General features: G+C 38.9%; 1 protein-coding gene across 1 annotated transcript in view; it reads right to left on the reverse strand.

The window, feature by feature from the left end:
* The window catches only part of LOC139712876 (oxysterol-binding protein-related protein 11-like), a 31657-nt gene extending 18611 nt beyond the window's left edge, over window positions 1–13046 (reverse strand). The window contains exons 1-7 of the mRNA XM_071624656.1: window positions 12965–13046; window positions 10715–10820; window positions 8801–8848; window positions 7658–7816; window positions 6956–7216; window positions 6188–6229; window positions 4261–4403 (exon numbers count right to left, since the gene is read on the reverse strand). Coding sequence (XP_071480757.1) covers window positions 4261–4403; window positions 6188–6229; window positions 6956–7216; window positions 7658–7816; window positions 8801–8848; window positions 10715–10820; window positions 12965–12987 — 782 coding nt within the window. The 5' untranslated portion in view covers window positions 12988–13046. The remainder of the gene's footprint in view (window positions 1–4260; window positions 4404–6187; window positions 6230–6955; window positions 7217–7657; window positions 7817–8800; window positions 8849–10714; window positions 10821–12964) is intronic.
* Window positions 13047–13296: the final 250 nt, after the last annotated feature.

The following is a 13296-nucleotide window of genomic DNA, read 5'->3' on the forward strand; positions in this document are numbered from 1 at the left end:
CGCAAATACAGTGTATGTATACAACTGAGCATAAAGATTTAAAATATTTTTCTTTGTCTCTTAACATATATGTTGGAAAGTCTTTTTTCTGCATACAAATAAATACTATTTTACATGTTACAACATTGTTAGTTATTTGGAAACAATCAGCTGCATTAAAGTACTTCATATCACCTTAAAATGGACCATTTTTGCATGTTAACAGTCATGATGAAGCCTCCAAAACATGCGTTGCTGCTAACTTTAAGCCGCCAAAAAAAAAAAAAAGATGTTCCTAATCAGTGTACTTTTATTGCTACTGTTGCAGTTTCCTTTATAATCATATTGCCTCATGTAATGTCATAAATTCGAACTGAGCATTGCTCAAAGTGTACACAGTTTGTTATTCACTTTTGTGGAGCCAATTTCCATATAATAATGAGTACAATTTGTATGAAGGGTAAACATTATGCACTGCCATAAAATGTACATCTGTATACTGTTATTCACATTTTATTGATGCCTTGTTCTTATTCTAGCATGTAGTGATAGTTGCTTACTGTAGTTTTATTATTTTAAGTGAATACAGGACTAAAACTTTGTGTTACCAGTTTTGAAGCCTCCGAAACACACTAGTTTGTTAACTGAAGCCTCCGAAACTCACAAGTCTGAAAATTTCAACTTTGTCAAAAATAATCAAATTTCTTTGGGATTTGGGTTGATAAATGTTTGTTACCAAGAGATAATTTAGGGCTATGTTTAGAGTGGCTCTTGCTTCTAGAACATTCTTTTAACTTAAAAATAGTTTGTCAGGTACCATTTTTACATTGGAATTTGAAGTTCACATCCAAATAATTGCAAGAGCGAATATCTGTTGGGGGAAAAGTGTTTTGATATTTCAAATATATGTTCACAGCAAATGAAAAGTTGCATTACCTCCACCATTTATCTTCATTTGGTTGCTGTGGGTGACCAAAACATTCTTGTTGTTTTTACCTAAATTTATCTAAAATTCCATAATAGTCACTTCATTTTTCATATTTACCCTAAGAATTAAGCTCTGGAATGACAAAATATTGAAAATATAGACATTCCTATATAAAATAAAGGCAAAGATAAAAATGGAAACACAACATTAATTTTTGACCCTTGCCACATCAAAGTTACACCCTTTACTGTAAAACTGACCGTATTCAAACAACAAACTTTGTATTCTCTTGATGAAAACAATATGAAAAAGGAATTCTTAACTTTCCTCAGTAAAATCACCCTGAAGTCCATAAATTTCTTTTATTAAACAGCCAACATTTATAATATTACTCCCCCCCCCCCCCCCGAAGATACAATGTATGTTACCCAAACTTTACTTGCAAATGTCATCAGTAAGCTACATAGTCAATGTACATTTGAAAACTTCAAAGTATTGTCCAATCAACATCAATCAATTGAGAACTGATGAAGATTTTGCTGAAGATCCCAAAACAAAGAAGTCTTGTAGCTCTTTCCATTATTGTACGCACAATATCTACTTCTAATTTTTTTGGGGGCACTTTAAATACATCTCTTGGGAGTACTGTAAAAGTGGAGAATTTACACCACTCATTAATTCACATTGGCTAGTACTAGTATAGATCTCTCAAAATATTTGCTTCTTCTCATATTTACCCACTTTTAATAGCAAAGAGCAAAAAAAAAAAAAGGTGCCAATTTCCATACCTCGAAAAACGACAATGTTTACAATACCTCATAATAGCAGCCCTCATAACCATAGCAACACGATATATTTTAGGGTGAAACAAACAAAGTGTAGGTACGTGAACAGAATTTGTTACAGGAGGTGCAAGACTCAAGACCATGAGCAACAAAGATACAGGTGTCATACCGTCATACTCAAGGCAATACATACAACACTAGGAGATGACAGACACACTGACAGAGAAGACATACAAACATATGCAATATTCATGTGTACACATCGAGGTCATGCTCGGGGAAAAAAGAACGGTTTTGCTCTCATTTCAAATGGGAATACTGTACAAGTGGAAACTTTTGAACGATTCAATTTTTGACCTATTTCAATGAACTTCACTCACATCTAATTCTAACAGACAACAGTATTTCTGCAGAAATTTTGACATCATCCAACAACAATAATGTTGTTGGTGTGGGGGCTAGTCCGGGAGAGTATAAAATTGGCAAAAATGTCCACATACCAAGGTAGTAAAGAAATATAATTTTCAGGGCAATTTACACAGCCACAAAATTTTGTCAGAAGATGGTATCAGGAGCCAGAATAGATTATATACATTTTAATATCTATAAACACATTTATCAGAGTAAGTGTATCTATAGATTTGACCGATTCGGGTTCGTTGAGGGCAGCAGACAATTTGTGGCACTGGGCGCAGCCATTAGCTCAAATTGTGGTGTCCCAGCTTACCCCCCCTCCTCTCCCCCAATCCCCGGGCAACATGTTTATCACGCACTTGTAACAAAGGTTTGCGCATTTAGCAAGCATTTGCGCACTCAGTACGAGACGCCTATTGGCTAAAACAGCCATGCATCAGTTTTTCATTCCGTGCGTGTGCTAATGTAGGGAGGGGGTGGGGGAGTGGGGGGGGGGGGGGGGGGGGGGGGGGGGTCGGCTGAGACACCGCAGTAATGGCGCTGCCCATGCCGATAATGCACAAAGCACGTCACAGAATCGGTCAATAGATTTGTCAGCAAAATAAGTGGATAGTTCTCTCTTTAGGGCTTCCTAAGGTCTTGTATGCTTGCCTGTGGCATTTACGGGTACCCTTGCAATACAGCAACCATTTCAGCAGGTATAGTACTCCATTGGTCACAGCTACAGTGAACTGCGCTTAATGCACAAGTACACTCTTAGAGATTGCCATATACACTCGGCACAGGCTGCTCATTACAGAAATATTTTATATCGCTTCACATCATAATGCTGTGGCACCCACAATGTATTTGAATCAATGATGCAGATTATGGAGCAGAATTCACAAAGAGGCTTTTTTTTTTTGGGGGGGGGGGGTACATTCTACTACAAATTGCACTATCTTTACTTTTTTCATCAACATTGCATTGCTATTTAAACATATTTCCCCCTCCTCTACATATCAATTGACTGAGCACAGCGTATTATGTTCTCAGTCAATTGTGACAATGATATGTACACCTTGTGTGTATATACTGCTAATCACATACAGTGCATGTGAAATCAAGAAAGAACATTAATTTTCACTTGATAAAAGGATATTTCTATCCTGTATTACAAAGTGACTGTTAATATCTCTACTCGCACTGGAGTATTCTGTTAAATAGGACTGTACATAGATTAATCTTGGCCCATTTTGAAAAGGAAAAGAAGAGTGATATCTATAGACAGAGTGACAGAGAAAGGGGACAGAGATCAGACAAGCTGCTGCTTTTAACCCATTGAGGACAAGCTGATTTTGCTATAACACGCATTTCCCATAGACACCTGCCCGAGTATACTCTGGACTAGTCTTCAACGGGTTAATACAGGTTGACATTTTGTGTGAAGCCCAGATGCTCCCCTACAGACAGACTATTGTTACTTGAGCTAGCTACATTCGCTCTATACTATTCCAATCCCCAGATTCCCACACATTGCAAGTACTGTACACACAAATACATCCGCATACAGACAATAGACAGGAATGACGAAGGTTTGTAAACCCCTGTAAGAACTTTCATTCAATGCATGCACAGGAAAAGTTTAAATATGCATTAATCATCTAATACTCATGATTGCATCTTTTGGTGACAGAGATAGGGGCCAGAACAGTGCAATCCATTGATATAAAACAAGGGAACCTCATCGTAACAAGGGCCTAAAAACCATCATGACAATTACCTTGTAGCATATCAGGTTTCTCAATATACCATGGTTAAAAAAACAACAACAAACAAACAAAAACTAAAAAACAATGAAATGTAAAGAGTTGGGACCCTCAAACTCACCTCCTTTTAAGAGGCTTATCATCTCCCACCCCTTTATAACAAGGCTCCACTACAGAATCTTGATATAACAAGGACCTCAAAACAATGACAATTACCTTCTTACATCATGTTTCTCATTATACCATGGTACAAAAAACGAAGAAATATATAGAGTTGGGACCTGGGAAATCACCTTGTTTTATTAAGAGGGTTTTGTTATATCTGACCTCTTAAAAATGAGGTTCGCTTGCACATTATTTCTTCCCCTCTGGTTTGTATCCCCATTCTCTCGCCCCTCACATGTACCTGATGTTGGCCATACTCTGGGAGAGCTCCAGTTCGGCTGGCGACCTCTGACCTTGAGTCAACTCCTGCCTTTGCAGCATGGTGAGACAGTCCTCGAGACATTCCATTGTGGCCTGGGAGGTGGCTTTCAGCAGCAGGCAATCCTGAGGGACAAAATTGTGACAAAAAAAAAAATGCAATCTGAGGATCTCTAGCATCTAATATGCTCAAAACATTGTCACAATTTTCAGCACACTCAGTTTTCCATCTGAAGTGTACCTCATAAGAGTTAAACACGGCCTTGTGGTTACACTACACTAGTTGTATCATAACTTGGGTGCTTCTTGATATTAAAACTGAATGTGAAACTTTTGGACATATGGTGTTACAGTCTCCAAATTTCCTGCCCACTTATTTGCATTTGAAATCCTTTCTGAGGGTAGGGGAGGGGTAGGGTGACAAGGTATGCGTTCCATTAACAACAATTTAAAGAGATGGTACAGTATTGGTGGAGATGAGAATTGGGCTTTTAACTTTTTGTGAGATACCAAGAAAACATTTATGGAACAGTGCAGAGCATAACATTTTAAGAGGAATTCAAAGTTTATTTGATGAAAATCGGGTTTGGAATGACGGAAACATCCAAAAACAAAGTAAAACAAAGCGATCGTAATAAAAGTTGGGTCCCACACTTTATTAGAATCGCTCTGTTTTGGATATCTCAGCCATTTAACCCTAACTAGGCCGACGTTCCGCGCGATGTATCGCAATCGCAAAAAGCTATCGCCGCGATGTTTCATGACTTTTTTCTTTCGAGTCTCCCACATCTTTTGACACCAAATTTGCGACACCCAGGCGCGCGGTTCCGAAGTTACGCATAAATATGTACATGCATGTCATACCAAAAATTGCTCAAAAACGTGAATTCGTGTACAATTTCAATGCAAACTGTGCTTACAGGCAAATTTCATAAAAGCATGATTATTTTGGTGTTTTATTGATTAAAATCAATGAATAACATATTTTCTTGTTCGGAGCGATGTCGCGGACAAATTTCATCGAAAAAACAATGAAAAACATAAAGTCGAAAAAACACTGAAATACATAAGAAATTCAAAAACACAATAAAATACTTAAGAATTTTTTCTGATATCACAATTTTTTTTACAACATTTGCTAAGGACACTAAAAAGAATATTTACACAAAAAATGTGCCTGTTTTGAGCTTTATTTTGTGATTTATACCAAATAGTCTGATTTCATGCATCATTACGCATAAATTAGCATAATCTAGCATAAATAATAATTTTTTGAAAAATTAACTTCATGGTATTTTAGATAACATCATAGGCAATGTGTGTGCCAATTTTTGTCGCGATCGCGCGATCAATGGCCGAGATCTGGAGGGGGGGCCTGGGAGCACCCCCGGCTCTATCACCTACCTAAATAGCCCAGCCTAGTTAGGGTTAAAAAACGATTTTCATCAAATAAACGTTGGATTCCTCATGGAATTACATGCTCTGTCATATTTTGTAAGAGGTTTCCCATTATCTCACCCAAAAATGTTAGAAATTTGAAATTAGGTCTCAACCAAAACTATACGATTCCTTTAACACAAATTATTCTCCAATATACAAAGTCTTGTAAATTTTCTTTTCTGAGATTTGTGTAGATCTATTGCATATAATTTATTAAATCTCAGATTTCTCCAAAATATACATTGCAGCATGACATGCAGTGGAATTCCGAAGAGCCAATTTGGTAAAGAAAAGAAGACAATATCCTCAACAAAAATTTCCTTAGGACTTATGGTTTACAAGAAAGAACTATAAGCCTTCACTTTTAATATATATTATAAGCATCATGAAAATCTACTAAGAGAAGTCTATTCCAAGTCAGAAAGACTGCAGTGGATGTAATATCAGGTGTGTTAACATTATCCACTTACATGGTCAAGACTGTTGATTCCAGGTCCAGTGGTTGGTAATGCCTGTGGAGGAGAACAGAGATAAATTAGAGTGTGGCACATTGGGTAAAGATCACTGATCTTTACAGGATGTATCTGGATAGCTCATAGGTCAATCGTTTTGAAGCCACCATGCCGCCATCTTACCATGCAAATCACCCATACGCTTGTGTACGGAGCTCATGACATCACATGATCTTGGTGACGGTGTCTGCTGGAAAATGCGTACAAGTCCCCATAGAGTGTGCCTGGTAAGATGGCGGCATGGCGGCTTCACTTGTCTGTACAGCGTGAGAGGGCCGATGAGATATCTAGGTACTTCTACAGAGATCAGTGGTCAAGATGAGATTCAAATATACTTCACAGAAACAAAGTGAAATTCTATGCAAAACTGTTCTCTGTGTCCACATGAATGCAATATCAAACTGGTGCAAAATACTAAACAGAAGGAAACATAAAATAGTCTCATATATATCAGGTAAAAGAAAAAGACAAAATATGGAATATCCAAGGTCTTCATTCAAATATGACCCTTGGAGAACTACAGTGTATACAATCATCATTTTCACAGCGAGACACAGGATGGTGAAGATAACAAAAATCTATTGGAAGAGAAACTTCTTACGAATTGTTATAAAATATAGTTTGTCAAAGTATACTTTGTATTTACATTTCGTTTGACGGAAATAAAGTATGCTTGAATTGAACAGAAGCTAATGCAGTCCTTTTCTGAAAGGAAAGCAACAGTACCTCAAGATTTTGGACCATGTTCTTTTGTTGTTCCTCAGCCACGATCAGGATATCTTTGGCGTTCCTGAGTGACTCTTGCGTTGCTGTCAGTGTGGCCGACGTTCTGTGTTGCCGTGACAACCCGCCACCGCCTCCTCCTCCTCCTAATCCACCGTGCGATGAGACGGAGCTGCGGGGAGAGTTCCGGTGGAGGCTCCACTTGGAAGCTGTGCGGTTGGTGAGGGACTCGGAGGAAGCATTCAGGGCGGGGTCTCGGAAGTCCTGGATTGCCATAAAGATGTCGGAGGGACATTTTAATTTTCATGTTGGCATGAACATTCAGACTTCTTGTCATTTTTTTTTTTTTTTTGCTGTTGTTGTCAATCAATTTAGCTTTACCATTTATATGTTCTTGTTATACTAGCACCTCATACACAAGTGCTAACTAGTACGCAATACACTTAAACATGAACAACATGTGTGATAATACAGCTTAGCAGGCCTAAGTCTTGGTGCGCCTACAGTGTGGAGGAATGCCCATACTTCCCACTTTCTCTGTCCACGGCTGTATTCAACAAGTGATAATCAAACCTCTCGCAAAATTGTTACGAGTCCTAATCTGCAAAAGAAATTAGACTCACTAAATGTACAGCATATAATGCACGATTTGTACAGAACATGAAAATGTCTCCGTAGTGCTAACGATAACTGTGTGCTGCTTACCATCATAAGTTCTCGCTGTCTCTGAACCACGGCTCTCAGACGGCTCACCCATAGCTGTCTCTCCCTGGCGTCCTGGGCTCGGAGGCGGTACACCTCGCTATTGGCCGCATTCACCATGAACGTCTGTGAGTCCTCGTCACTGGGCGACACCACGGCACCCTTAGCAACCAATAGCAAGAGGAGAGGAAAACAAATTAGAGAAAGAATTATATCATCGCAAAGTGCTGAAAATAGCAATTGCATGATTGCTCTTTAGAAACTATTTATACTTCACGTTTACGACTTGTCTTACAAGGACATCGTTGAGATGTACTGCAAAACTGGGATGTTAAAACCCACATACCAAACACTGGGAGCTTCGTATTAGGGCAATACATGTGTGTAATATACATCCCCATAGGCACATTTAATTCCCAAATCAGGGCAGCTTCTGTATTCTACTGTTAAGACGTGAAGAGATTAGATTCAAGTCTTCAGGAAGCATCGTCCAATGTGAAGGGAAATAAAATATGACAAGTACAGATGTATGACTGGTGTTAATCCTAAGATAATATGTCACATAATCCAGGAAGTCCACAGTCTTAGAGTAGGCACTAACCACAGGAATATGGAGCAATTGGTGGGTTCCTTCTTTCCTTTTGTGTATGATATAGTGCACCTGCTTAATACCTTTTCCTGACTATACATCAAAGCTAGTCACATGGGGCAGACCATGAAGGGCTGGTATCTCCTGCCCAGTATTCCAGAGTGTAATTGTTGCGAACCACTTGAACCGTATTCGCACCCAGCCCTTTTGCGAAGGACTGAAGCGGAATATTTTACGTGGGATGTGTGCATGGGTTGTGACTCTCGTACTCATGGGGCCTCCATTTTTTTAATGTCCTATCTGAGGAACAGAGTGTTTTGCGTCTCACCAGAGGAAGGGACGGTGTGATATAGACACATTAAAGTGCTCGGCTAGACCAAACCCAAGTCACTTGATTGTAAAGGCAGACATGCCCACCGACAAAGCCATTTTGCCGCCGACTGTGTGGACTCAGAAATGGTCTCTACATTCCCCTTACCCCTATTTCCACACCCCCTCCATAAACCCCCTTTCCACAGCTGCTACCCCGTGAGAGAGAAATAAGACAGGATACTTACGCCTAGATGGATAGCTCCTCTCGGCTTCTGTCTCTTGCCCTCCTCATTCTGGAGTGGGAGTAAAATAATTCATTAATGATAAATCAATCAACTAATCAATTAAGTAATCAATTAATCTATCTATCAATCTATTCATCAAATGATCAATCAATCAATCAATCGATCGATCAATCAATCAATCAATCAATCAATCAACTCATCAACCTTTCAATCAATCAATATACCTGTCTATCAATCAAACAATGAATAAATAAATAAATTAATCAATTAATCAATTAGTTAATGAATTGAATAATTATTAAATCACATTTAATCAATCAAAAGCATGCATGTCCTCTGTAATGGGCATTGTTGGTATACGATGTAAAATACATTTTGAGACAGTGTTCCTGATAGGGTAAACCATCATGTTGTTCTTGTTGTTACTGGTATTGGCTTGTGTGGCATTTCAATTCCACTTTCATATTTAACACTACCTTAAGGGGGTATCTCACTGAGCGGCGAACGTTTGCGAACGTAGCGAATTTGGGAATTCGCCAGGGTTCGTAAACGGTTGCAAAAGGTTCGTTAACATTCGCAAGAAAGTTCGCAAACAGTTTTTATTGTCGCAAACAGTTTTTCTTGTCGCAAAGAAATTTTGAACATGTTCAAAATTTCTTTGCGAACCTTTGCGAATTTGTATTTTCGCTAACAGTTGCAAACATTCGCAAACATTCGCAAAACACTCGTAAGAATTCGCAAACGTTCGTAATACAGTGTCGCTAACATTTTTATATGATTCGTCACTGTTAGCGAACAAGTAACCACATGGTTCCTATATAAAAGCTTCTGAAACAGACAAGGTTCCACTCTAAGAAAGTTCTTGAAGCTCTTGACATCTCCATCATGATTGTAATTGCTTCAAAAGCTTTTCATATTGACTAAAGTCTGTCCTCTGCAACAAGCACTCTCTGACTCTCTTTCTTTTCTTCTTCCTTTCTTGTTTTTCTTTATTTTATTTCTCTTATGCTGCACAACTCTCTAAAAAAGAAAGAGTGAAAATGTTCACTTTTGAAGGAGTGAATTACAGAAAAGAGTGAGTTTTGAGTGAAATTGGAGTGAATTTTGAGTGAAAATATCTATTTTCACTCATTTTGGAGTGACCTCAGGGATCACTCGAAAATCTTGGAGTGATCCCTGAGGTCACTCAAAAATGAGTGAAAATGAACATTTTCACTCCAAAATCACTCTAATTTCACTTGAAATTCACTCTTTTCTGTTATTCACTTCTTCAAGAGTGAACATTTTCACTCTTTCTTTTTTAGAGAGAATAGCTGTAGCAGCAGCCTGACAAAGCAGCTCTTCAAGGATACATGTAGTAACACCTCAAGAGCCTCTTCTTGGCAGAAATTTATATCCATAACCTGGAAATCCATCTTGAACGGTTGTCACAAGAGATCTGAATTCAGTGGAAGGCTTTATGTCGTTTTAAAGGTCTTACTATACACAATCGCCTGGTACTTTTCTAGGTCCAAGAACATTCGCAAAATTGTCGCAAAGGATTTGCGAACAGTTGCTAATATTTGCAAAACTGTCTCTAACATTTGCAAAATTGTCGCTAACATTTGCAAAATTGTCGCTAACATTTGCTAACATTCGCTAATAGTCTCCACCTGTGTTCGCAAACACTTTTGAAAACATTCGCTAAAGTGTTGCTAATTGTCGCTAAACATCGCTAAAAGTCTCTAACTGTCGCTAATGGCAGAAGCGAACTTTGATTTTTCGCAAACATTCGTCAGAAAAGTTGGCGAATCTCAAATTCGCTACGTTCGCAAACGTTCGCCGCTCAGTGAGATACCAGCTTTAGAGATGGCTCTTTCATTGGAGTGCTTCAGGTAGGTATCATACAGATTGTATGCAAAACATCCGTCTTACCATGAAATACTCCAGGTAACCCCTAGCAGGGTCCATGACGAACCATCTGTATTGCCAGCCCTTCACCACATTGGTGTACTTGTATAGCTGGCCTTCCATCGGCTGTCTGTGTGGGTGATAAGATGTTGATGCACTCACTGGTTATTATTATCAGTGATTTGTTGTTTCATTTTCCATCAAAGAAAATGACTGGATAGCCCAAGTTCAGCTGCACAAGCTGGTCTTTCATGGGGTCTATCATGGATGTGATTTCTTGGCTATGGAGCAATGTTGCTCTAGCTATGGTACATTTTTATATGCCCTGCATATTCCAGCAGATCGCAAAGTTTGCACACCTCTCATGCCTATTAAGAGCCTCCAACCTGCCTCTTTTTATCACATTGTTATGGGATTTCGAGCTGGCGAATAAAGCACACTACTAGGGTTAAAACCACAGTAACACGGACCAGTGAACACATGCTGCTCTATGGCAAGATCACATTACAAGGACCCAACTGTTGGTTTACACTTGGTAAGTACCGTGTCCCTTGTTTCACCAATAAGGAGCAAATACGACACCACCTCAATTTCCCCCTTCAAAACATACCACACTGTCAAAAAGCTCTACAATCCTACATTAATTTTACCCTTTCACTTGCACACGGGTACCTATGTCTCAACTTTCAATTCCAATGAGAAACCACACAATACCTTTGACCTCGCCCAACGTTCAATACCATACAAACAGCGCACTTAGCCCACTGCTGCTATCGTGAGAAATTCAAAAGATAATTACCTTCTGTCTTCTGCTGACTCCATCATCAAAAGATCTACTTTATATCTGATCCAGAAAGCTGTAATTATGCACAGAACAGTACACACTGCCCAACACCACGTCTACCATTAAAATGATTCTCAGCATCAGATCCTGTTTGTAGGTTTGGTCCTCAGAAGGGCAAAGCTTAATTATCCAGGTTCTGATGCAGTGACCACTCCTGTGTAATTATCATTCCAATGTCTAACGCTACCGTGTATCCTACACTGTGTGCTCATACGACCTGCGTATTCCAGCAGATCGTAAAGTTTGTACACCTTGCAAGCCTTCAACCTGTCTTATCACATCGTTAAGGGATTTTGAGCTGTGTGCCCGTCACTCACAAAAGACAATGGCTCTTATCTTTGGACAAATACTTGTACAATTTCGGGATGTGTGGCTGTGTAGAGCCACCCAACTTCAAATCTGAGGTCTCACACATCTTCACACAAAATACCTGACGTATAGGCTGTAGAATGGGTGTTTTGAGTATAGTTACACTACTTGAGAACAGGTATTGAGCAGAACTTGAATGTGATCCACCACTACTGAGATCATAAGGAAACAAAGATGTCATCATCCCCCGATGATTCAAGGTGAGGTCTTGTTTTTCAGCTAATTTATCAGATTTAAGGCACTAACGGCATCTAGATATTATGCACAAAATTGGCTTCTTTTTATAAAAGGTTTCCTCATGTGATGAGAAAAGCCACGCTTGCTTTTAAATCCGTAAGTGAGGGAACAAAACTTTTGCGATGAGGTGGTTTAGTTTTGAGGTTTACATTGTAATTGCTAATTCTAGTTACCAGTTGTCATCTGCCATTCAAACACAAATTTGATTATACTCTCTAAAGATTTATCGTCACTGGAATGATGAGACCTTGTATCTCAAATTTGGGTGAAAATCACTATTTCGGATTAATTGTCAGACGATCAGGCAGGTGATGTCCTATCCAAATCCTAGCTGTCTTTCCCTCCAAAATGAAACCACCACAGTATACAAGTGTACCAAAGGAAAAGTGATCCAATTTGTTACAGCGCTTTGGGTGCCATGTTGTTGTTGTTGTTTTGTTTTCTCTCCTGAACATTTGACATTTTTGAGATACAAGGTTTTGTCAGCCCAACAGCGTCATACACCATGCTTAACCCTATATGTGCTTTTACAGTTTTTCAATCTTTTTGTATCGTGATTCTCCTAAAAATTGACCTTTTTTTATAAAGTTGATTACCTAGACAGCCTCAGTTTGACAGTAAGGTTATACACAATAGGGATTAGGGACATTGGGAAATTTCATGATAATTAGTTTCCAGATACAAGTGTATTGTATCAATCAAGGAGCACATTCCAGTGGGTGAAGCTGTGTCCATTAAGGGCTAATGGCTCTACCACTGATGCAAAGCCTAAATTCTATTAACTCCTTCAATACCGTCATTTCTCCATTCAATATGATACTTACCTAAATACATCCTCCTCCTCCATCCTACACAGCGTAGGTTGCACTTCAGGCGTATTCCCTTGTCAATGTAGAGTCACTCTGCAGACAAAAAAAAAGAAGAAGAAGAAATGACCAAAAAGGATTAATTTAAAAAGCAAGTGTGGACATTTTGTTGGAAAGTGTAAACTGACATTAATAATTGTTTAATATCTCCGACCTATGCATTCAGACTGACTGAACAGAAAAATGGTTAAGCTACTAATCACACACAGGGAGAAATCGGTAATTTCTCGGACCGTTTTGCACATGTGCGTTAATATGGCTCAGCAGTCTAGTGCATGCAAATGAGGACA

Source organism: Diadema antillarum, unplaced genomic scaffold (genome assembly GCF_040938485.1).
Source record: "Diadema antillarum isolate AM-2024a unplaced genomic scaffold, OU_Dant_1.0 seq00001870_RagTag, whole genome shotgun sequence".
NCBI lineage: Eukaryota > Metazoa > Echinodermata > Echinoidea > Diadematoida > Diadematidae > Diadema > Diadema antillarum.